Source organism: Eublepharis macularius, chromosome 13 (assembly GCF_028583425.1).
Source record: "Eublepharis macularius isolate TG4126 chromosome 13, MPM_Emac_v1.0, whole genome shotgun sequence".
Taxonomy (NCBI): domain Eukaryota; kingdom Metazoa; phylum Chordata; class Lepidosauria; order Squamata; family Eublepharidae; genus Eublepharis; species Eublepharis macularius.
The window spans coordinates 60792934-60819945 of NC_072802.1; the positions used below are offsets into that span (position 1 = coordinate 60792934).

The 27012-nt window shown below is 43.4% G+C and overlaps 1 protein-coding gene across 16 annotated transcripts in view; it reads right to left on the reverse strand.

Moving 5' to 3' along the window:
- FBRSL1 (fibrosin like 1) overlaps positions 1-27012 on the reverse strand; it is a 910549-nt gene that overhangs the window by 155490 nt on the left and 728047 nt on the right. For 12 of the 16 annotated variants that reach the window (XM_054995767.1, XM_054995762.1, XM_054995764.1 and 9 more), the window contains one exon: positions 11532-11585. The exons of the other annotated variants lie outside the window; for them this stretch is intronic. In XM_054995767.1, the coding sequence (XP_054851742.1) occupies positions 11532-11585 (54 nt within the window). The remainder of the gene's footprint in view (positions 1-11531; positions 11586-27012) is intronic. 16 annotated transcript variants of the gene reach the window in all.

The window sequence follows — 27012 nt, forward strand, 5'->3', positions numbered from 1 at the left end:
CTTAGAAACTGCTCCGAATAACCTCCTCTAAGGAGATCAGTAGGGTCTTGTCAGTGGTAGCCCCAAGGCTATGGAATGAACTCCCAATTCAAATGCAGCTGTGTGCATCTATCTTTTAACATGGCACACAAGACCTGATTCAACCAGGATACGAAAAAAGCTTCCTCGTATGACTTTGTACATGTTCAGTGTCTCGTTGAAACTGTGCTCCTGTGACCCATGCCAAACAGCCACAACATGCTTAGTGGCACAGCAGCACAATACACACAAGTGCTACAGAGCTCTGGAGTGCCAGCTAAGCATGACACTTTAAACAAGACACTGAGCCCATGCAAAGGTATCTAGGGAACCCTTGCCGGCATCGCAAGCCCAAGTCTCAGATCTTTGGGAATTAAAGCAAAGCCGTAGAAGGGCTGCAAATTATTTTGTTATTCTTTAATGTGCCATTTTACAAGTATTAGGCAGTCATGGCAGTGTTTCTTTAAAAAAAATACTTTTACAAAGAGAGGGGGGGACAGGACTTTGGCAATAATTAAAGGCACTGGTTGTTGCCACTCCCTTTTGCAAATGTTAATACTAATGGGGGAAATGCCACCAGGAGAATTTCTTCTCATGGCTCTCTCCAGTGCCAGAGTAGTTGTAACTACTGCTAGTCAGTCATACTCTCCCAACAGGAGTTAATTAACAAGGCAGGTGGTTTGTCAACAATGTTAAAAACAACTGTCAGATAACACTGTACATGAAGGTCTTTGATATCTCGCAGAGAGGAACTGTGCTGTTGCCACTGCTGTTTCTACCCTCTGTCTAAATTCTGACATGTACCCTAGAAGCACTCCTTCCATTCTTTTCTGATTCCAATTTGCCCTATAATTCTCACGGGAGATAAAACATTGTGCCTGGTCTATACCACTTCAGGTAATGGGGTAGAGGGCTCCTTCATGAATGAGTGTTCCTCCTTACAAAGCGAACCCTTCCAAGCTGGAACTCTACAGTGGAACGTTTAATCACGTCACTCCCACCTCATATTCTGAAATGGTACGGTTCCAATATAGATTCATCTTTTCACTGACAACTGGACCTAAGTCATAGGAATTGCACTTCCAAATAAGCACTCCCCCCAGCTTGCTTATCTTTAACTAGAAGACATATGTGTCTGGAAGAAGATGACTCAGGAATGTTTGCTACCAGTTATAAGGACAAAGCATACAAGAAAAAGCTATCCTTAGGAATACTCTCAGCCATGGTTTAATTTTATGTCACTGTAGGTCAGGAGAAAAAGGAGCCCAGGTAGTAGAGTTGCTAGTAGGGTTCCCCCGTCTGTATACCCTCTTGGTGGGAGGGGCGGGGGAGACCTGGGACTTATCTGTTGGGATCTCTTTGCGTGAACACTTTGCGCACATGTGCTCCTGGAAAAGCATAATGATGTCAGTTCCAGGAAGTGATGTCATCATGCTGACCATGGGCATGCTCCAGTGCTAAGCACGGGCTAATTCTACCCGTTTGGGGCCAAAATTGGCCCCAGTGAAGTACGGAAGCACACTTGCAGCTGGTACGATGATGTCACTTCAGGAAGTGATGTCGTGTTCCACTGGAAGTCCACCTGGCGCATGCTTTCCCGGGTTGCTTGCTGGTGGCGGGCAATCTCTGGGGGGAGGGTGTTGCCAACTCCCGCTGATCACAAGTGATTGGCAGGCAATGAGGCAAACCTCCGGGAGATTACCCACCAATGGCAGGCAACTGGGAAGCCTAACTGTCAGACCTCCTGCTATGGTGGGATGCCTCCTGCCAATCACTGCTGTTGTCCATCACCATTCCAAGGAGCAGTAGGAGAAAAATACTGCTGGCCTCTGTGCCGCTTTGTCAAGTAACAATGGGTAGCTGTAGAAATCCCTGGGAACTCCACGGTAAAATCATAGAGTTTTCAGCAATTCCTAGTGCTACCCGTTGTCACTTCCGGGTTGTACTTGAAAGTAATGTAGTAACTTTGGCAATGTTGGCAAAATCATATACCACTGTGTCCCCTCCCCCAAGGTAGGGCTGCCAACTCCAGTATAGGAAATTCCTGATAACTTGGGGGGCAGTGCATATGGGAGGAAGGAGTTTGCAATAGAGTTCATCTGCCAAAGTTGCCATTTTCTCCAGGGGAACTGATCTATGTACTTTGTAGAACACTTGTAATTCCAAGAGAACTCCAGGCCCTACCTAAAAGTTAGCAACCCAGAGCCCAGAAGGCTTGTATAGCAACATACTTGTTAGCCAGCTATAAATAGGTGAAGGCCATTCCATTTACATGAGGTTTACATCAGATTTTGTTAAGATGACTTCTGATATTTTTAAGATGACTATCACTATTTAATGCTGTAATCTTGCACTTTTATACTGTTTGTAAAACATACCGGAGTTCTTTTAAAACTGGGTACCAGGATATAATGTTTTAATACATATAAATAAATAGATAGACAAACGTTTAAGGATCACAAAACAGTAAACTACCCAACATACCTGTCCTCAAAGGCAAGCAAGCCAGCATATTGTGACAGCTCCTACACATGAAAGAGGCCACACCTTAGACTTAATATTTTGCACTGAGCCTTTAAGGGAAAACATTATTTCAACACTGGAGATTCGGCCTGAAGCTTGGTCAGACCATCGTCTGCTGAAGGCAAAAGTGAATACAGCCCCTGTTGTGTATTGGGCTGAGCTAGGCCAAACAAGGCCTCTAAGGTAATTGCTATATTGAATGTATTTACTGTTATACACTGAGCTTCAGGTTATGCCAAGGTTCCATTGGTTACATTTGCCTGCACTTCACTATCATTGGTTACATTTGTCTGCACATTCATTGGGTACTTTCTGGGGGCAGCAGCCAATCGGTCCTCTCCAATAAAGACCAATCAGTGGCCTGCCTATCTTATACATTGTATATAGTTCATGCAAATGATGGTATTGTAAAGTACACATTCTTATTGGTTGCTAGCTATTCTTGGGGCGGGGTTCTGTGTATATATTGAGGGCTTCTGTTCAGTCTGTGTAGTGTCATCTAGTGTGTAGTAGTAGTCTGCTGTCGTCTGTCTGTTCTGGTTGGCAATAAAGCACGTTGCTTGAGCTGAATCACTCTGGGCTGAAATCATTCTGAGCTCCAGGCTCAGTCCACAATAGCCCCAACACCCCATGAAATGGGGGGTCCAGTTAAAATGATTCACCAACCAAGGCTCATGGACCCTTCAAGATGCCAAAATGTCTTGGGGGGGGGGGATTTTAGAATTCCAGACACATGCCCCATGGTAGCTGCTGTAGGAGCGTGGAACGCGAAGCTCCCTGAAACTATTGACGCCATTGCTCCTTGTCAACCGCTCCGGCCCTTGGGACGGAAGCCAGCCCCATGGTTTAACGCAGAGCTGACTGACTTAAAAAGAGGGTTGGAAGACGTCTAGAAAGACGCTGGCAAAAAACTCACGCAGAAGCAGATACAGCACGCCACAGAACCCACTGGAGGACCTATGAAGTGGAAAGGAAAGCAGCAAAGAAGCGTTATTTCTCGGCAACCATTGTGTCAGCTAGTTCACGACCATCCCAATTGTTTTAGATATCCAGACACCTCCTAACCCATAAATTTGATTTTTTACAGTCCCAAGAACAGACAATTAGCTGCAAGGCCTTTGCTAAGTTTTTCGCTGATAAAATAGCACGAATACGTTCTGATTTAGATGCTAGCTGCAATGCAAACGAGATGGAAGAAATGCTTAATACACTACCTAGCTTACACTTGGACTGCCCTGAACCAATTACAATGACAGATCTTAACAGGATCTTGATGTCTATGAAAGCCACTACTGTTGCACTCGATCCTTGCCCATCCTGGCTGTTAACATCAAGTAAGCATCACATAAATGAACCACTGAGGTCTATTGTAAATCAATCGCTAACTCAGGGCTCCTTCCTGTGGCCACTTAAACAGGCAGTTATCTGTCCGCAACTTAAAAAACCATCCCTAGACAAAAATGATGTGGCCAATTATTGCCCAGTCTCTAATTTGCCCTTTCTGGGCAAAGTGATTGTGAGAGCAGCAGCTGACCAACTCCAGACTTTCTTGGACAACTCTAGTGCTCTGGACCATTTCCAATCAGGATTCAGTCCAGGGCATGTGACAGAGACAGCACAAGTGGCATTAGTGGATCTCTGTCGGGATACAGACAAAGGCCATGCCTCTTTATTGCTTCTCTTGGATCTATCTGCAGCCTTTGACATAGTAGGCCATGCCATCCTGTTGAGGCGTTTAGAAACAGAAGTGGGCATCAAAGGATGTGCTCTGGACTGGTTTAAATCTTTTCTCATGGAACAGACTCAAAGGGTTGCCATTGCTATCTCCAGAATGGGAACTATCTTGCGGGATTCCACAGGGCGCAATCTTATCTCTCATGTTATTCAACCTCTACATAAAGCCTTTAGGAGAACTCATTTGCAGCTATGGAGTTGGATGTCATCAATATGCAGATGACACCCAACTCTATATCTTGCTATCCAGGTCCTCACAGGATGCAGTAGAAATCTTAAGATGGCTGCCTGACTGCTGTGGTGAAATAGTCGAAAAATATCACATTGAAACTGGACCCAGGCAATCCTGAAGTGATGCTTGTTCGGAAGGCAGAGATCTTGAAGGATATTATACTCTCAACTTTCGATGGAGATCATCTGACCCTTGCAGACTCAGTTAAGAGCCTAGGGGTTATACTGGATCCAGCGCTACTACTAGAAAAACAAGTTAAGGCAGCGGCAAAAAATGCTTTCTACAATCTCACTCTTGCCTGGAGGATGGCTTTTTATCTTGACACGGCCGACCTGGCCACCTGGATCCATGCTATGGTAACATCAAGGCTTGACTATTGTAATGCACTATACATAGGTCTCCCATCTGAGGTAACTAGGAGGCTCCAATGAGTGCAAAATGCTGCAGCTCGACTGTCATCAGGAGCAAGCAGGAGCCTGAACATCACTCCCATCCTACAGTCACTCCATTGGCTACCTATCAGTTACCATGCTCAATTCAAGGTATTGGTTATTACATACAAAGCTCTTCATGGCCTTGGTCCGGCATACCTACGGGATCGCCTCCCTCCCTATGTTCCTCCACGGCAGCTTCGCTCATCGGAACAGGGGCTCCTGCAGGTGCCAGGCTGCACATGGGCGAAATCAACAGCAATACGGGCTTTATCTGTGGTGGCCCCTAAGCTGTGGAACGCCCTGCCTGAGGTGGTCAGGAAACCCGCCCCCCTGGCTTTCTGCAAACGATGCAAAACCAAATTATTCAAAAAGGCTTTTTACTCAAATGGGAGGGCTGTATCATATGTTTCACCAATGAGACAGGGACTACAGACTTCACCACTATGCTGCCTTACATATTATCTGTTGCTTTAAATATGTACTCCTAAGTACTACCTGTGCTTCATGTAATGTCAGTCCTAGAATTAATTATGTTCTGTTTCAGTATTTCTTCTACTCTGTATTGGATTCTTGCTAATGCTATGTGTTTTTAAACTTGTATCTATTTACCCAATGGCATTGTTTATGAAAATGTTCTTGATACTGTATGGAAATGTCCTTGATACCTATTGTACTAATCTCATACTGTGTAATCCGCCTTGAATCTCAGTGAGAAAGGTGAACTATACGGCATAAATAAATAGATAAATAAATAAATAAATAAATAAATAAATAAAACTTCAACATGGAGAGTTCAAACACAGGGAAGAGGATACTGGTGCGAAGACAAAACCATTTACTACCTGCCAAGTCCAAACAGAGGAGACTCTTTGCTCCAGAGATTTTTCTTCCTTGACTAGCAAAGCTTTTGCTTAAGATCTTTTCCTGAGAAACTGCCTGAGTAAAATATAGCACACCCTACCCATAAAGTCCTTTGTTACAACATCTTTGCCATAAAGCTGCAAAACCTTGGCTCCCAAGTACATTAAATCCTTATAAACCTGCCTTCGTTTTAACCATGCAATATTTCAACATACAAAGCGCCTCTTCCGAAAAGATAGCACTTTAATGAGGAGATGGGTAAAATATATAAACCAAACCTCATTATGGCGTAATTTCTGGGAGATGAGCAAGCAGTTATAAAAGGAAGTTGTGGCAGTCACATTTCATTGGCAGCTCAAATACACTTAAAGGGCTGCGGCGCCATGCAGGACAGGTTTGCAAAAAAAAAAAAAAATGTGTTTATTGCAGAAGGCCAGCAAAAGTGAAGAGTTTGCTCCCATCTGCTCAGAAATAATACAAGGCATTAAACGTATGACTGGCCAAACAGCCACAGATAAAAACAGGGGCATGATGATTTCAAAGATCACTGCCTGAATGCCATCCCACTGCACCCCATAGAAAAGTGTCAGGGAGACCCAAGTTCAAATCCCCACGCTGCCATCGAACCTTGATGTGTGACTTTGGGCTAGTCAAATACTGTCATACTAATCTACTTCACAGGATTACTGTGAAGATAATATGGAGAAGAGAACAGCATAAGCCAGTGGGGAGAAAAGACAGCATAAATGAGGCAAATAAATAAATAAAATATACAATCAGAAGCTTTTCCTCTTCTTGTCATTGCAAGTTAGGGTTTTGTTTTGTTTTTACAAAAAAAAATTATAGTTCTCTGTTATGTTAGTTAGTTATTATAGCTTTAAATGAACGAACAAACAAAACTGAGGCCTGACTTGAATGTTCATAGTGGTGGCATGAGGAGGTATGAGAATCAATACGTCTTTTTGTTTTCTTGCTTTTAACATTTCATAGAACCCACACGCACAGCCGGATCTGTGGATGCTAGGCATTTGTTTTAGGATCTAAACAGAAGCAAAATTCACAGGCTTTGCTTTTTAGCAGGGAGACAGGCGTGAGTCGTATTTAAATACTCACAATAGTAACACTGTGTTGGAATGGATCCCTGAGATTATGAACTCACCCCTTCCTGAGTTTACATAAAATTTCCAGAAAGAGAGAGAAAGACAATGTTATCCTTTCTCAAGGCCTTTTCACGCTTGATTTAATCTTTCAGGAGCACACACCTGAGTATCAAAATGATGCTTAAAAAGATGCACCTTGGATAGTTGGCTATAGGTCTTTGCCGAGCTTACACTCGTTTACACTCAAGCATGTGTGTGTGTGTGTTTATATGTAATGTGTGAAACGTCTCCCAGAGATGCTCCGTTTGTCCTTCTTGGTAAGCCATCTCCATATGACAGCCTGTTGTCTCCTTGATCTCCTTCTTCTCATCTGACCTTCCTGCGCCCTACACTAGACTAGAGTGCCACTTTCTGACTGTCACGTACTGCTATGCAGGGCAGTGTAGAATGAACTCTGTTGCTGAAGTTGAGGGTCGAGGGAGAGCCTGCACAAAGCAAGGCAAGAACAGGAGTAGCAACCGAGCTGCAAAGGAGTAGCTCGGACTAAAAGCCACATGAAACATGATAAATGTAGGAAGAAGTGTACAGACTTCGTGTACGCAGTTGCACACGAAGTCTGTTTTATTGTATGTACTAGCAGTCTTCATGGACTGAGAAGCCACAGTCACAGCAATCTTGAACTTCTGTAAATGCCATACATACGCACATAATGTATATGTGCTGTGCAAACTTTTTAAATACATCAAAGTGCGATTAAGGAAGGAAAATCATCGGGTCTGAAATGGCCTTGAAAAGGCATGGCAACGTTGTAGGTGCAAGAAATGATCAGTGGTGGAAAGTGCCGTCAATTCGCAGCCAACTCATGGTGACCCGGCACGGTTTTCAAGGCAGCAGATGAACAGAAATGGTTTGCCATTGCCTGCCTCTGTGTAGCGACTCTGGACTTCCTTGATGATCTCCCATCCAAGTACTAACTAGGACCAACTCTGTTTAGCTTCTGAGATCGGGCTAGCCTGGGCCATCGAGGCAGGGCAAGAACTAAGTAGGAGCCTGCAAGACTTCACACCACAGATCAGTATCTTGCATTTCCTGAGCTCAGCCACAAAGACTGATAGCCCCAAATAAGTTATGATGCCGGCCTTGCTCTATGTAAGGCTCACTGCGGTACAGTTTTAAAGCCTTCCTCCAAGCATGAATGGGGGATAAAGCCTGTATTAATAAGCAAGTCAGGAAAAAAAATATGTTCCTTCCAGTCCAGAATTCCATTTATCATGAGCCCACAGCCAGGAGATAAAGGGAAATAATTATCCTAACCCAGTTAAAAACATCAGTAACCATGTCGAGCTTTTGGCCTGCTGCTGACCCAGAACATGTGACTGTAATATAAGAGCTAGGACTGCTGTCAGCTGAAACGGTGACCCTCCTATGTTATCGTCTAAAAGCGGGACCAAAAGATCTCCTTTTGTTTTATTGTTTCTGTTGGGTTTAATTTTCTCACAACGGCTGGGCAAACGGTAGGTCCTTGTTCTCCAATAACATGCACCTTTGGCTCTGAATCAAAGATGCAGTCAAGTGTACACTGTAGTCGAGATTATATATTTTTCTCCCATAGCTATGTTTTCAGATCCATTTATACTTACCTTTCACATTTCCCCTTCTTTATTTATGGCAGTAAATACTTATCATTGCTCAGCATGTGCTTTGACATTCTTGGGCAGGAAAATGGGCACGGACAAATTATAATGAATGATGACCTCTTGATGAAATTAAGACAAGAGTAGGGGAAAACAACTCTTCTAATACCATGCTTCCGCAGATCTTCCTATCCCATTTGTATCCTGTCCTTCCACTAAGTAACTCAAGGTGGTGTGCATGGTTCTCCCCTCCTCTCTACTGAATCCTCACAACAAAACTGCGAGGCGGGTCCAGCTAAGACACAGTGACTTTCCCAAGGTCAAACAGGAGAGATTTGAACCCAGGTCTTCCCAGGCTTAGTCTCATGACCACATAGGGTTGCCAGGTCCCTCTATCCTCCTGCTGGGAGGTTTGGGACCTGGCACTTATCTTCTCCCGGGCTGTTTTAAATCCTCGTGTGCGCACTCCGGCAGCGACGTGATGATGTCACTTCTGCAAGTGACATCACACGGCTATGGGGTGACATCACTTCTGTAAGTGATGTTGCGCCAGCCACGCAAGCTCCTTTGTGCTCACATGGAGCTGATTCTGCTGCTTTGGGGCCCAAATTGGCCTCCAACAAAGAATGGAAACGTTCCTGCAGCCGGCGCGACGACGTCACTTATAGAAGTGATGTCACCGTGGCTGGTGGGAGTGTGCACACGGTGCATGCTCCTGAGGTGCCTGTCGATGGTGGGCAAGCTCCGGAAACTTGCCCCTTCCCTCCAATTGCCCAGCGATCAACGGATGAGGGGGCAAATCCCTGGGAGTTTGCCCACTAACACTGGGCACCTGGGAACCCTATGACCACATCAGCTCCAGTTTGCCTTTACAAATTCACCTTTTCCATCACCATTGTCCCCAATACCTTTCTCTGTTAGGCTGAAAGTGCAGCAGTTTTGACATCCCTACTTCCATGTGACATCATGCCTGAAGCCCCCTGGGCTGGCAGTACAAGGAAGACAGCCTCACCGTTTGGACAATACAGTTTAGGCTGAGAGGAAAAGAGAGTGAAGTGTGCTCAAGAGCTAGGGTTCATGTTACAGGAATGCAGTTTCTCAGCCTTCAATACACATTTCCAAGCCTCTGTGAGTAACCATAAACACCATCATTACACACATACACACAGAGTAAAGAGAGAATGTCAAAATATGGCAACTGTTTCCTTTAATAGCAAACTTGTAACTGTAGAAGTCACACAAGCCTACTTAAATCTAAACACAGAGCTAAGAATTCTGGAGTTTGTCAACTCTGGTTTGTCCTAAACCAGGGATCCTCAACATTTTGGAGACTATGGGCACCTTTGAAATTCTGACACGTAGTGGTGAGTGCAACTACAAAATAGCTGCTGCAGGAGGCAAAGCCAACCACAAAATGTCAGGAAGTGCGTAACTCTAATAATAACGCCTCAACACTTCAGGCAGAAGCTCTGTTTAACAGGATGCCTTCTAAATATCTTCGGGACCGCCTCTCCCTGTACGTTCCCCGGAGATCGCTTCAATCAGCAAATAAATGTTTACTTGTGGTCCCCGGCCCTAAGGAAGCCCACCTCGCTTCAACCAGGGCCAGGGCCTTTTCAGTCCTGGCCCCAGCCTGGTGGAACACTCTGTCAATGGAGACCCGGGCCCAGCGGGACATATTATCGTTCCACCGGGCCTGTAAGACAGAGCTGTTCCGCCAGACGTTCGGTGGTTGAAGGGGGCGGTGCCATGTCGGCCTCCCACCTTTGGGGTGGGGGAGGGTTCTCCCCACCACTGCACTTCATTAATTTGTTTCATTGTTTTATATTGATTTTAGTTTTGTTGTTTTCTTGTTTTTATCGATTTTAAACTGTTCACCGCCCAGAGCCCTTGGGGATGGGCGGTATATAAATTGAAATATAAAAATAAATATAAATAAATGGAACATATTGTTTAAAAATATTTTCTTGCATACACACAACTTATCAGTTACGCAGCGAAGATCACTACGTTGTTGTGGCAGCTGCTACCCAAGCAACTTTTTTTAAAAAAAAAATCTGCACAGCCAATCAGATCTCCAAGGGCTGACCACAAGCTCTGCTGGGCAAAGGCCCCACATGGCCCCACTCACTTTCTAAAAACACTTGGTGGGGTCCAGGAAAGGTGCCAGTGCATGCCATGGCACCCACAGGCACCATGTTGGGGAGCCATGTCTAACAAAGGGTCAGTTCGGTCATAACGCAAAAACATGATTCAGTTAAACTAACCATAGTTAACTGATCCAAACCTGCACCGCTGCACTAACTACAGTTAGTTTGAGTACCTCAAGCCAGGGTCTGAAGGCAGTTTATTAACCTGCAGTTGGGCTTAACTATAGTTTTGTGTTTTGTACCAATGTGGTATTCTGACTTAATCCTGGTTTGTTTTCCTCTGCACTTGTTCTGCATTTTTGCCACCTACAGAACCACCTGCCAAAGAGTAGTTCTCGCTAGTGCCAAACCTACCCTTGGCTCAAGGTCTGTCTCGCAACCCTGCCTCTGCTCTTTTAGGCCTGGTCTGCATGATGCCCTCACCATGTACCAAGTTGGTGAAAACAGACTGGACTGAACAGACTTGAACAAACTCCCCCCAAAAAGGAACATTTTTTTAAAAACCTTGAGAATCTGCAAAGTGTACGCAGGTCAGTCCTTCATGCTAACTACTACACTGATTTTTTTTTTACTTCTACAAACCCTACATAGAGTTTGCAAAGTTGCTTAGCTGGGTGTAAACACCATTTTACAACACACGTCTTTTTGAACCGTACCCACTGAAACGTTCATAGCTGGGAGGGAGGAGTACTGAAAACGCACAGGGATGAGAAAATACAAGCGAGCGCATGCCCATTAAAAAAGAAAGCACGAAAGCAAGAAGGCAAAAGAAGCAGAGAGAGCCACTCAGCCAAGCTAAATAATCGATCCCCAGGCACCCAGATTGGAGAGACTTGATCTCATACCTTGCCTGCTACCAAAGCACTCCTGATACGAGGCAGCTCCAGGTTCGCTGATTTCTACAGACAAAACAAAAAGTTCCGTTCACAATCAAACACTTTTAGCAGAAACTTTTCTTTTTAAGCTTGCTGGGGCAAACTTTACATTTCTGATAACATAGATTGCTTCAGAGGAGCAACCAACCTTGATGAAAGATAGGTGCCCAGAAGTCGTCTAAGGTCTAGGTCGACACAATACATTTTGAGACCACGCTAGAAAACTAGACATGCTGAAAGGGAGTGCCACATTTTCACAGTGGACTTTCAAATTAAGGGATGGAAAACCCATCATTAATTCATAAACCACTGAAACGTCTATAATCTCATTACCAAGCCCAATTAATGCCCATGTGTATTTTAGAGTCGATAAAAGTATTAGTACAAAAATCTTCTAAACTGAACAAGAAAAATTGTTTTAAAGATGCTTTTATCTAGTTCCTTAAATGCAGCCTATCTTCTATAAGCTATCTATCTCATATAAGCGCCCTCCCGTGCTTACAGTGATAGTAGCTAAAAGGAGGATTTTCTTTCAGGATAATAAAAATGCTTGCGACAAATCCACCCTGAGCCGGAAGGAATCTTGGGTGGGCAGAACTGGGCAAATCAGGCAGGTGCTGTTTGGAGAAGCATTGCCCCTTTGGGGGAAGAAACCTGATATGGTTAATGAGAACGTTTCCTCTCTCGTGTCACAACTCAAAGAGGCTGTTTTTCAAAATGAATTCTTACATGGCATAAATCAGTGCAAGTGGGGCAGTGCACCTCCTGCCCCATCCTAGCTACAGCCCTGAAAAGGAGTTACTCAGAAGGCTACCAGAATTGACACTCCAATCACACACTATCACAACGGTTAATTGTGTGTCGCAAGCATGCTTCATTGCAGCAATGCAATTAAATATAATGTGGAAGATTAATCCAACATGTTTCAAGGAGAAACTATTTCAGGGGATATGATCTGATGCTCTGTCTCTCTCAGTTACACAAGGGGAGATTTGTTCAAGCCTCGGATTATTTATCTTGCAACCTACTAAAAGCATACATCAAATCATACCTGAAGAAGAGCATTACTGGCTCAAAATGCAATAGCGTTAATTATATTCAGAACCATATTCATTGTTTAGGGTCTCTCTTTTTTTTGGTTTCCCCACTTTTTTTTCTTTGCCACTTGATGCCAAATTCTTTTGGGATCATCCCCTGAAATTAGGACATTTTAAACTATGCACAGTTAGAACACAGCAGCTGGGACTAGAAAAAGACTGCAAATGGCTAGGAGCAAATATGACTTTTTGCTTTGAAGTGATGGCAATCAGAGTGAGCACGGAATATTAGTCAAAGTTCAGAAGTAGAACGCTCATACATAGACTCTAAAGCATATTGGCAAGAAAGACATTTCCTTTTAGCCTGATCTACTTCCCTGCTGAGAAGTTAGCACTGGACCTGAAGTCCTTGGAAGAAATACAGGTTCCAGTCTTACACAAAACAGAGTAAGTCAAATTCTACAGTCAGGCAAACTGGGTTCCTTCCAGTCCTGATGACAGCTGTAACTCAAACACATGATAAGGCCCCTACATCAAAGTATTTTAAGAGCCAGGTAATGGCCCTTACATGAATTGCAGCACCCATTGTAGTACAATCATTTTAGAGAATGGATAATTCCAGATGGGTACCTGTATTAGTCCGAAGCAGCAAAATAAAACAGGAGTCCAGTAGCATCTTAAAGACTAACAAAATACATTCCAACTTAGGCTTCTCTAAGTCAGAACTCACTTCAATAGATGCAAGTGATCTGAAGAAATGAGCTCTGACTCACAAACTTTTATGCTCAAATAAATTTTTTTGTAGTCTTTAAGGAGCCACAAGACGCCAGTTTTATATAAAGAATGGGTGGAAGGGAGGGACTCTGAGATGGTGTAGGACCTGAAGTACCAGTAGGGCAGAGAGGTTGAAAATGGTGCTTGTTATACAGAGCCCAAAACAAGTCTCTGTGTTTGGCCATTCTACAAAGTGTGTAATGGAAAGAGCAACTTCTGAGTCAATGGTTGAAGCCCACTCCTACATTCTTAATGAACAAAGCAAACTATGGGTCACTTCCCATTATAAAATTTGAGAAGCATCTGCATAAACCACAAAAGTAATTGTTACTCCTCCAGTTCTGCTGACCCAACTCTTTGCTGAGTGTTGGGGTATGAAGGATACTTGAGTTCCATCTGTGTATCAGATCAGCTGGGCCCTCGAACCCAAAGCAAGGCTAATAGGATTGTAAGCCTACCAGTATGAAGAAAGTCTTTTGTGGGGGACTACTTGGGCAAAATCACAGGTTTAGAAGCATGTGCTTGACATTCCTTTATTTATAGCTTTAGAAAAAGAAGTCTGCTCCGGTTGTACCTGCTCTCCTTTTTTCTTTCACAGGTGCTGCATCGTGGGCAAAAAGAATGCTAAAAATATATTTCATATTTTCCTATGCTTTAAAGCTATTGCTGCAATTTTTCTAGAGCAGCTACTGTCTCATCCAATGAGGCGTGGAGGGGGAGGAATCCAGAAGACATTCCCTGACGAAGAAGGGGCCATGCTATGCAAAAGAATCGAAGGATGCTCTTGTTTTTAATGGTCAACACAATTCCAGGGGCATCTGCTTTTGAAAACTAAAGGACCTGCATACAGATTTTTATTATTTATTTTTATTTTATTTATTTCAAATTTCTATTCCACCCTCCCCGCGAGTGGGCTCAGGGCAGATAACAACATATTAAAATACAATTAAAAATTCATCTACATTAAAACTAGAGTGTATTAATATACATTTAAAACAGGATGGTGGGCAGCCTCCGCAGGGAGGGTTAAGATTTTATACACCCCTTTTTTCAGACCGGCGGAGGCCCAGCCTCAGCCATATGCCAGGTGGAACAACTCTGTCTTGCAGGCCCGGTGAAAGGATATTAGGTCTTGCCGGGCCCTGATTTCAGTAGACAGAGCGTTCCACCAGGTGGGAGCCAGGATCGAAAAAGCCCTGGCTCTAGTTGAGGCTAGGCAGGTCTCCTTGGGGCCAGGGACCACCAACAGCTGTTTGTCCCCTGATCAGAGTGTCCTCCAGGGAATATATGGGGAGACGGTCCCATAGATACGCTGGTCCCAGTCTGCACAGGGCCTTATAGGTCAATACCAGAACCCTGAATCTGATCCGGTACTCCACTGGCAACCAATGCAGCTTGCTGACATATTTTACTAAGCTTGACTCTTCTGGAACACCAACAGGCAACACTACAAGTAGCTTATCACTAGGATAAGAATCAGAGCGGGACCACAAGTGACGCCTGACACAGGCTGGACACTAGTCAGCTTCCCTCAAGTTTTGATGGGAAATGTAGGCATCCTGGTCTTGCAGCTTGACTCTCTGACTGCTGTCCAATGGACTTTTCAACTGTCACTTGTCCAACATTCCACCAAGCTGCCTACATTTCCCATCAAAACTTGAGGGAAGCTGGCAAGTGTCCAACCTGTGTCAGGCGTCACTTGTGGTCCCGCTCTCAGCAACAACTGCTGAAAAGAAACCACAATACAATTCAACACACCTGAATGTTGTTCAGTTATCTCTAGCATATTTTGGAAGGAAGGTGCAGAAACAGGCATGTTAGCAGCTGACGACACTGTTAGGCTTGGGAGAGACAAAGTGTTCCTAAAGAGGCCTTCTTGGTTGCTGCACACTTATGTTAACAAAAATAGAGGGGGGGGGGGGTTGAGAAAAAAGGCAAGACAGAATTCTTTAAGCAGAACAAGCTTCCTAAAATAATGTTTTCTATTTCACAGGTATGTCAGAGATGAAGGTTATTGTACCTCAGAGGGGTGTGAATTCCACATCCCCCCAAAAAATCACAGATGGGATATGAGGCGCGAACTGGGCAAGCCACTCACTGGAGGCACCCTAAGCCTCCCCTTGCAGTCTTGCAAAAACTACCCCTCTATCTGCTCAGCAAACATCTGCCAATGGCTTGTGGCACCAAGAGATTCCAATTGAATTTTAAAAGATTTTCCATTCAACAGCAGTGCTATTTAGTGAACGCAGAAATGGACGTGGGGAGGGGGGAAGAACCCAAGTTGCTTCGCCATTTATGTTGTGTAAATCCGAGATAATACATCTTCTGCCTAATCCTAATGAGGCCTCCCCGTTAAAATCTTTATTAGCTCCCAGCTCAGCAGCCTGCCAAAAAGCTTGTCAGTGCCCCCTCCCCCCACCCCACTATCTCCCTGTACCAAGATCTGCTTTAACTTTAACAAATAGCTCTAAGATATTTCCCCTGCTTATCAGCACCGCCAAGCAGCTTGCCTTATCGTTGCTATTGCAGATAAAATAAATGAGCTAAGGATGATATGAATAATGGCATTTTCTGTAGGCTGGTTTCCCATTACATTTGCAACAGATTGTAGATTTAAACTTCACCACAAAAGAGGCAAAAGGGGAGGGGGGGGGGGTTGAGAGAAGGATTCTTTTTTAAAAAATTACCTTCCCTTTTGCTCACCGGCTTCAGATTCCAGGATGTATTTTAAGCCTACCTGAACTGAGGAGGCAATTAATTTTGAAAGGGACAAGAATAAAAAAGCAAGGTTTTGCTTCTCAGAAAACCCCCACACCGAGTACACTGTGACTTTTGGAGATTTTTTTCTCCCCTCAGCTGCAATCGACAGGGAAGAAGAGGCTTAAAACTGTGTGTGTGTGTGTTATGTGCCGTCAAGTCGCCTCCGACCTATGGTGACTCTATGAATGAAAGACCTCCAAAACATCCTATCATTAGAACTACACCTTGTCTAATAAAGCTGTCTTCATTTGAGTTCTCTTTTTTCTCCCTCCCCTTTCTCTAGCAGTGTACAAGCCTTGAGTCAGACAGGGACAATGGAATCGAGCATCACTTGCTACCAAGCTCACATCTGATTAGAGTCTACTTGTGTGGCAAGTTCTTTGCAGGAAGCCTGGAGACAAAGATGATCAGAGAAGGGAAAGACAAAAGAGTTGGCACAATAGCGAAGGAGCTGAATTGGCCTGGGGAAGCCAAGGTTTCACCCTGCCCTCTCCAGCATTATACCATGTATTGCTGCTTCTAGGTTATAAAATGAAATGTTAGAAACCACCACAAAAACAACAGACCAACTACACAACAAGCAGGTTTTACACTGGCATCCTGTTTCGTTAACCAAGGCCAAGAGTCTCCAACTTTTTTGAGAGTGTGGGCACCTTTGGAATTCTTACAGAAGATGGTGGACTGAGCGCAAGTACAAAATGGCTGCCGCAGCAGGTGGAACCAACCACAAAATGGCTGCCGCTGGCGGCCAAGCCACAGGAAGCCCAAGTGCAGGGGAAAAGAGGAGTAATTTTAAAAATACACCAGAGAAGAGAGAATAAAACACTGCGGTGGCAGCTGCAACTGAAACTACATTATTTTAATCTGCACAGCCAATCAGATCCCCACTAGGCAATCAGAACCCCCATATGGCCCACCCACTTTATAAAAACGCTTGGTGGGCTCCATGAAAGATATCAGTGGGAGTTTAAATCTGCTGTTGCTAGGCATGTGTGCCCCCCCCCCCGCCATTGTGGAAGACCCAGATTTGAATCCCCGCTCTGCCACGGAAGCTTCCTGGGTGACCTTAGGCCAATCACACACACTCAACCTAACCTACCTCATAGGGTTGTTGTGAGGCAAAAATGGAGGAAAATGATGTAAACTGCTTTAGGTCCCCATTGGGGAGAAAAGTCAAGGTACATATAAAGTAAAATTAAAATAAAAAATCAACACAGGAATCAGCATCTGGAATGCTGGTAACACCATCATCGAACACCCGCAAAAGCACTACAATTCATGGAGAAAACCAACACCCCCTGGAAGCATCCTTAAAGACTTCCACTGAACTGAACAGGCCGATGCGCCCATGCTAATTAAAATTAAAATTAGCAACTGCTTAAAGTGAATGGTACATAGCTGAGAATTCAAAGAGGAATTTTCAGACACAAGTCCCGTTCACGTTACAGTGAACACACATATAACATATGCATGCTCATCTATTTTAAAAGAGAGCCAATACATGATAGCTTGGGTCAAGAACATGGATCAATTTAGGGTTTCTATCACATGTTCAGCGGTCCATGCATTGAAAGGTACATGAGAATTACTCAACGTACCCTTTAAAAAATCAAGTGTGCACATGGATTGTACATTTACTGAATTCACACGGATTGTGCATTTACTGCATTCACTGTAACTTGGTAACAGGGCCTCTGTGTACAGATATACATATTTTCCCTTTCTTTGCATGTTGAGCAGGTCTTCAAATAAAAAAAAAACTGATAAGGGTATTAGCAGACTTGATGGAAGCAGTTTGCTCATTGGCATCTTGATCCTACCTATATCTATCTATTTATTTATTAATTTTTCAGATTTTTATACTGCCTCTTCCTTGAACGAGGCCCAAAGCGGTTTACAAAGATTAAAACAATAAATTATTTAAGTTAAAACTGGGAGGATCCCAATTTACTGGGGGGGGGGGGAGGAATCCCATTCATGCCAGTGAACTTGCTTCCTAACCCAACATCTTATAATCAAAGGTTTGGGCTGCCATTGTGCACAAAGGGCGGCAGAGAAACAGAACTGGCAGCAGTAACAGTTTGGTATTTTCTATGTTCTCAAGACTGCAGCCTGTTTTCTCCCTACCACGCTATCAACTTCATTGGTTCCCATAATACTACACAAAATGGCACTCAACGTTTGGCAAAGGCAAGCAAAAAATGGCCTTCTTCCCCCATCCTTTCTGCCTCTCCTTGCAGCCACACTGCAGGGTGAAACGATTTTCCATTCCCCCAACAATCCCAACCCTGTCACTGTATCAAGGTTATCTATTATTGGCAGTGACAGGTGAAAATTAATCTCCTAATTATTTCTTGCTGCGTAATCTCCACTAAAGAAGCCACATAAAAGGATTACAGCGCACCCTTCATGGAAGGCTGTTTGGGAGCCAATCATACAGTTCTAAAGGAGACATGTGTTCCGAGAGGTATTTGTGGAGGATTCCAATCATTCCACAGACACACACACACACAAACTGCTTTATGACTGAGAGCTCTGGACTGAGGATCCACTTGGAGGTCTCTTAATGGCACAAAAGAAACAATCTGAGCTCTCTTATTGGCAACTCAAGAGAGAATAGCAGGTTAAACACACTACGGGTTTCCTCTTCCCTTCAACGTCTGTCTGTCAAGAACTCAAAACACATCCATATCCAGAGGGGAATTAATTCTCCCTCTCCTGCAAAAATAACTAAGCTGGCATTTCTCTATTTCATTCTATTTCCAATTTTTTTCCCCTCGTGACAAAAACAATAATTTTGCAGAGCCCAGCTGAGGCGTAAGCCTAAGAAATGCCATGATAAAGCTTACGTAGGGTGCCTCGTCTACAATACATGCATAATCCATTGCCCTGCAGTTCCCATACAAACAGGGCTTTTTTCTGCGGCAGTTCTCACTGGTATGGAGTACTGGCACCTTTGGGGGGCCCTCCCCAAGTCCTGAGGGGGAAATTGGTGGAAATCATTGCAATCATGTCTATGAGTACCAGCAACTTTTTAAAAATGAAATAAGCACCACATACAAATATAAACTGGGCTAGACTGTTTGCTCTTAGCGTGTCTACTCTAGCGAGCTGCAGCTCTCTAGGCAAAAAGTTTTGCTCTATTGCTGAATACAGAAGACAAGATTATTGAGCGGGACCGGTCTCCACTGTTTCAAAAGTGCTGGTATTGACCTACCAAAACCTACTTTAACCGATAGATCAAGATGAGTAGCTGTGTTAGTCTGTCTGTAGCAGGAGAAAAGAGCAACAGTCCAGTAGTATCTTTAAGAATAACAAAATTTGTGGCAGGGTATGAGTCCATCTGTCCTTATATCTTGGAGAGTGGAATGACTTTTCAGGGTATAAGTGTTCAAGAGTCAAAGCTCCCTTCATCAGATACGCAGGAATAGAGATCCCTAAGCTTTTATATCCCAGTCAGAAGGTAGGTTTTCATAGAACTTTGATTCTCAAAAGCTTATACCTTGGAAATTTTGTTGGTCTTTAAGGTGCTATTGGACTCAAATCTTGCTGTTCTGATGCAGATCAACATGGCTACCCACCTGAAAATGTAATCTTGGCAATGCTAGATGTAGAATCCTTGTAAACTAGTATCTCTCATGGCGATGGATGCAATGTAATGCAATATTTAAAGTCATTGAGTTCTTACAGAGTCACACACTGAAGTTTTATGGACTTTCACAAAGCTATTCCCCATCTTTCTGTGTCAGTAACATACAAAATTAACCCATACTGGTTCCGTGAACCATTCTTTTTTGGTATTCTATGTTATCTTACTGCATACGGCAACGCACAATAGTGTTTTTAACTTTGGGAGTCAACGCTAACTAACCCCAAACATTCAGCCCCAGATGCTATAAATGTTTCCTTTCTAGAATTCTTAAAATGAAAGTTATTTTTTTTAACTGTATTTATGTGTTTTCCAATTAGAGGTCCAACACAAATGCCATAAACGTGCTGACGTGCAACACAATGCAGATTTACCCTCACAATGCTTGGCAGGGCCTATCTCCCAGTAAGTATGCACTGGATTGTGGCAGTCTTAAGGAATGGGGGAAAGTCAAGTCTATTTGCCAGGCATTCTAACAAAAAGACAAATTAAATGAGGAACACTATTAAAAAACAGAGAAACTGCATATGTCAAAGATGTATAACTTAGAAAGACTCGTTCTAAGGCGCTTGATGTTGAAATCGGCTGACCACAGTTTCAGCTGCTCTGCCTGAGTGCAGATTATCTGTCATCAGGTTGTTTTTTCCTCCTCCACACACCACTAAAGATGAAGACATTCAGAAGTGGAGTGGAAGTGGTTTGAAACACACATTCTGTGCCCTGCAATCCAGAGCATGTTCAAAACCACTTCCAAATGCATCTACACTCTCTCCGCGCCTCTTCCTGCCAGTGCTTCGTTGCCTCCAAAAATGGATGTTAGAACCACAAGTTACATTGTCTCTCGCTGAACAAGAATGAGATGCCATGAGGCTACAGATTCAATGTTCTCCCCACCACCACCACCACCGGTGCATGTAGACAACAAGAGCATGAGGGACCTGCCATCTGGCTCCCACACCAATCTGTGATGCCCATGGTTCCTTGGAGATGCGTGATGACTGCAAGGACAACACGTTGCCTTTTGTGTAATTAAAAGTTTTAAAACGGGTTTGTAACAGTAGAAACATCAATACACAACAAGCTCCAGAAAAGGAAAAGGAAAACCAGCATCATGTGAGAAGCAGTCAGGGGGCCACAGCACCGCTGACCATGCCAATGTACTTTCTCAGCAATGCTGCAGAAGCACTGTTAAGGTCAGGGCTTTTTTTCTGGGAAAAGAGGTGGTGGAACTCAGTGGTGGAACTCAGGACCGCACAATGATGTTACTTTGGGTCAGCTGGAACAAGGGGGGAATTTTTAAAAGTTTAAAACACCCATGGCAAAAATGGTCACATGGCCGGTGGCCCCGCCCCCTGATCTCCAGACAGAGGGGAGTTTGGATTGCCCTCCACACTGCTGCTGCGCGGAGGACAATCTAAATTCCCCTCTGTCTGGAGATCAGGGGGCGGGGCCACTGGCCATGTGACCATTTTCAAGAGGTTCTGGAACTCCGTTTCACCGCGTTCCTGCTGAAAAAAAGCCCTGGTTAAGGTGCTTTAGGCTCTGAAGAATAGTCTCCCACCCCCACGACATGAGTTTCAGGGCTTCCGTTCTGAGATGGGGGCTAATGAAAAGCAAAGCTTCTTAAATTTATTTACTTCATTCACTCACATATTCGTAACTTTAATTTATTTATTTATGGCCGACTAAAGGACACCTGGCGGCTGTCCAAACAAAATGAACAAGTGCGCTTTGTTCATCAAATGACAGCAGTAGACCTTGCCCAGGCAAATGCCTTGTGGCTCAATCTCACCAACGTCCTCCAGAAACGGGAATCATGAACCACACAAATATAAAGTAATTTCAGAGTGAGCTCTCTCTCTCTCTCTCATTCCATGTTTGGTTTTATGAAAATTGTCATTATATTTATGCGGCACACCTTCTTAACAAGAGCCATTATGGTGCAGTGGTTAAAATTCAGGCCAGGATCTGGGAATCCCAGGTTCGAATCCCCTCTCTGCCATGGAAGCTGAGTGACCTTGGGCCGGTCTCATACACTCTCAGCCTAACCTACCTCAGGGTAGGTGAGGATAAAAGAAAGGAGAACAATGTAAGCCGCTTTGGGTCTCCATCTGGGGAGAAAGGTGGGGTATAAATGAAGTAAAATTTTAAAAAATGCTACAGAAGCATGTGGTGTATCCTACAGCCAATATGAGAAGCTCCTTTTTACCTTCTGACATCCAGCTAAGACAGGCTCCAGCTCCTAACAGTTCCCATATGCAATGCCTTCAACCTAGATTCTCATTTGCTGAACCTGTGAATTCTATGCCCTTCCATCTTTTCTGCAGTAAGTTAGGGTTAGCATCTATCGTTGTATCTATTTCCTGCGTCTCCAGCCAAACTGGGAGTCGCATGTGTGTGCACAAAAATGATCTGGTAGGTGGGTCTTAAAAGGATACTACTTTAGTAGCCACAAGATGGCATACAAATTACTGAAAAACAATATCCAAAAATGTGATTGGATGAATAATTGAGATAAGCCATTGGCAAGATGGGCATGTCAAAAAGAAGTGTGGCAATCAAGAGGCCATCATTACCAAAACCGCCACTAGAGGTCACTGTGCTCTAATTGCATCTTAACAAATAATGGACTTATAATGGAAATAATGGTGGTGGACTTCAAAAGAAAACAAAATTTTAACTACTTTCTGCTGGGGAGAGGGGAAAAAAAAGAAATCTCACCGATACCTCTTTGAGCAACAAAGCATTCAAAACGCTCTAGGTAAATTTACAGATATGAAACCATCAGATTACAGCATTTTCTCATTAGCCAGAGTCAATCTGCTGGTTGGAATATCTTTATAAACCACTTTTAATGGCAAATGCTTCAGTCAAATAGCCTGGGTTTTCCGCTTCTGTTAAATAGTCTATGAAGCCCAGCCAGAGTCCAAAGGAAAGTATTTTCTGTGGATGAAGGAAATATGAGTCTTGTTCATGGAAACATCACTGAAAGTTTTAAAAAATGAGGTAGCCCCTGCGCTAAATTCGAGACTCCAAGGTTCTTTACTAAGTGAATCCTTGGATTGGTACTGGGAGAGTGTTGATGAAACTCAACAAGTTACGTAAACATACTTGGGGATTTAAATATATGCTTAAAGATAAATCTGTTTGCCTCATAAGGATAAGCTTTAACCATGGGCAATACTAGAGATTTTCCTTCCATTTGGCTGCAGCTGCAGTAGACAAACAGAAATATCTAAATGAAGACGGAGAGAAAATCATAAGCCTTTAATGTCTTTTATCTTTGACATCAAGCCCGACACACAGAATTAAGATTTTTTCCCCTTTGTCATTCTGCCATCTTGTGAGATGTTTTGCCAAAAAAAAAAAAACACACCTCAGTAAATCACTAAATCTTTGACAAGATACACATGATTACACAGGAACTGTGTTTCTCCTCAGCCCCTCCCTCCATCACCACTGTATCTTCTTGCATGTGAAAACTAGTGATAAAAATGTATGCATTAGATGTTTCAACACAATGATTTTTACTATAGGGAACAGAAAATTCTCCCCAAGAGATGTTAGGCAAGTGCAATTCTTTCCTTCTCCCTCTAGATATCATGCTTCTCATTACTATCTTCTGGTAACTGATCAGGATAGGAAACTGTTTTCGGATAGATCCATATGTTCAATACCTGGTTCATGGGTTTCTTCCAAACACTGAAATACTGCAAGAAGAAGCCATCTATCACCTTGTCTCTTAATCTACTGTAGACTTTCAACAGGCAACAGCTATCTGCGCAATGACATATATCCTTGCACAGTTGCTACAGGGCTGGTCAACCTAAGAATGCTACGTACATGAACACACAAACACACTCACATGAGGATAAAGGGACATACAGCAGTGCTGCCACACACGGAGATGGTGACCTGCATGATTATGTGCATGCATACACATATGGTAGCCCCATGTTCCATTCCTGGCATTTCTGGTTGGAGGACCTCGGGCAACAGAGTCAACAAAGGTGATAACGCTTGAGATCGCAGACAGCCAATGCCGGTCTCAGCAAATGGCTAGCAAGCTAGATGGACCAATTATATGATTCGCTACAGAACTGTTTCACGCAGCCAGACATGCACAAGCTACCGTAACGACTTGCAAAAACTGCAGCACTGATAAATTCCAGCGAGGGAGCCGTATTAACCTGGGGCAGTCAAAACAAAAAGGGGGCCTTGTGGCACCTTAAAGATTAACAGATGAATTGTGCGATCCTAAACAGAGTTAACACACTTCAATGGACTTGGAAAGGTATAACACTGCTTAGGGCGGCGCTGCTGTTGTGGTGTAAAGCTTCTGTGGACTAGAGTCCACTTCGATAGATGCATGAAGTGGGTTTGCAGGGGGCCGATATGTATCGATGTAAAATGTAAACAAGTGACGGGCTACAGGCTTTCAAGGTTATTTCTGCACTTGACATTGGTATTCATCTGTCCAGCTCTGCCTGAGGCAGGGCAGGAAGTGTCCACACATAGAAAACATGATAAGAGCTCTTACACGTCATATAAATCTCTGTAAGCTACTTCTGCCTAACATTTCAAGATGGCACCACACTCAAAGGGGCCATCCAGTTTCTTGAGATCGCAGACAGCCAATGCCGGTCTCAGCAAATGGCTAGCAAGCTAGATGGACCAATTATATGATTCGCTACAGAACTGTTTCACGCAGCCAGACATGCACAAGCTACCGTAATGACTTGCAAAAACTGCAGCACTGATAAATTCCAGCGAGGCAGTCAAAACAAAAAGGGGGCCTTGTGGCACCTTAAAGATTAACAGATGAATTGTGCGATCCTAAACAGAGTTAACACACTTCAATGGACTTGGAAAGGTATAACACTGCTTAGGGCGGCGCTGCTGTTGTGGTGTAAAGCTTCTGTGGACTAGAGTCCACTTCGATAGATGCATGAAGTGGGTTTGCAGGGGGCCGATATGTATCGATGTAAAATGTAAACAAGTGACGGGCTACAGGCTTTCAAGGTTATTTCTGCACCTGACGTTGGTATTCATCTGTCCAGATCTGCCTGAGGCAGGGCAGGAAGTGTCCACACATAGAAAACATGATAAGAGCTCTTACACGTCATATAAATCTCTGTAAGCTACTTCTGCCTAACATTTCAAGATGGCACCACACTCAAAGGGGCCATCCAGTTTCTAATGCAAACCACAGGAACAGCGAAGCTAGGACAAGAACGTACAGCATTCACATACCTACCTCAAGGGGATAATAATAATATTAATTACTACTTTTTTAACCCGCCCTTCCCGCAAGCGGGCTCAGGGCGAGGTACAACAGTTATAAAAATAGAGTAAAATATTAAACAACAATTCATAAAACAACAGTTCATATTATAAAATCAACAAACAGATCATCACTGTCCCAAGACGGGGTCCATTCCAGATTAATGATACAAGGGTATCTGCTGCAGGAAAAGTATGCTTAGGGAGAGCTACCCAAAAAGCTAGAAGATGCAAAGGTTTGTGATGTTTAAGGATGGGAAAAGTAAAAAATGTCGGCCTTTCCCCATCCTCAAAGAGCACGACTATGCAACCTGCCACATGGCCAAGGCAAGATTAGAATGCGGGGGGATCCTAACCGCTCATATCCTTAGCCAATATACGGCACTGTGCAGCTTCCTTCAGACTTTATTCTTTAATCAAATGTATCTGTGCTGTAACATATTTCAGTTTCTCATTTCAGCCACCCTACATGCGCCTGGGCCAGGCAAACACCAGCTTTCATACAAAGTACCTATAAGGGAAACCGAACCTCCATCCTGTACGACTGACAATTCTCTTCGCTGCTCTTGTGTCGAGTGACCAAAACCAAGCAGACACGGATTAAGGATCAGCAAGTAATTGTGCATACTCAGAGACCAGAAAAAAGTAATTGTGCATACTCAGGTTACAACAGAACAAACGGGAAGTTGGATTTACATGGATGTGAATTTATGAAAAACAGATCCCAGACTTCCTGGTATTCCTCAATACAGACCAAATATGCCATTTATAATCAAATTGAAAAGGCTACTGTCTTGCCTAAATGGAAATTCATACTGATGGCTTCTTTTATATAGTGAGAAAAAGCTAGATATTGGAACAAAACAGATTACAGTTTTTTGGATCTTGGTACAATGCTGGTAAAGAATCATCAGTTCTGCAGGAGTGGGAGTGAAGCAGGAGAGCTGCATTTGTAAGACACTAATAGTGCAATCCTAAGAAGAGTTACACCAGTCTAAGCCCACTGATTTCAATGGCCTTAGACTGGAGTAACTCTTCTTAGGATTGCACTGTAAATGCCGTAGGGACCAAAGCACGCTTTTCTGTCTCCTAAGTCTGTGGAGAAAATCGGATTTTATACATAAACATAAAACCACTGGAGTAAATTTCTGAGCAAGGATGACCAGAGATTTAAGTCCTTAGAAATGAGAACAGGCAGGTTCTGTTGCTATGTAATAACTTAACAGTCTTTTCCAGCTGAGATAGAGCAGATAAATATAGAGAATAATTCCAGTTCCTATTGTAGAGAAGGATAGTACCCAAGGATTTGTGCATTAGGCAGCTTTCATGACCCCAAGCAATCAATGGGTACAACAAATATTTTCTCTCTCTCTGTAAACATCAGCCCAGAAACTGCATATTCTGCAAGCTAATCACAGATAAAAGAAATATAAATTCAGGGCTACACACACAGACTCACAGTGTTCCGCATGACCTAGCCAGATCCCTGTATACCATTCACTCCAGAGACAGAGACAGCTCTCACTTGGAAATCTTTTCTCTCTCCACGTATGCTTTTGTTTTTCTTTAACATGACCACCTGAAATACCTTAGCTTACCCAACAATTTACAGAATACTTATTTACAATCGAAAATGAACCACTTTTAAGGAACCGATCTGGAATTTCTAACTGGGTGAGATATTACTTTCAAATTAGATGAACAGGTTTAGGAGGGGAAAAAATTAAGGTCCTCCATACACAGGATGCAAGCTTGAGAGAACAATTTTGCAAACGTGGCTTTGAATTGCTTTTGGCAAATTGGTTAGGCCAAATGACACCGTGTTAAACTGGAAAGCTCCCCAAAGACCATTTCTAGCTGATTACCCCTTGTACGATGACGAAGGGGGAGAATGAAATTCAACAAGAGAATGCCCAGATATTTTACTCAGTTTAACATCTCACTCTCC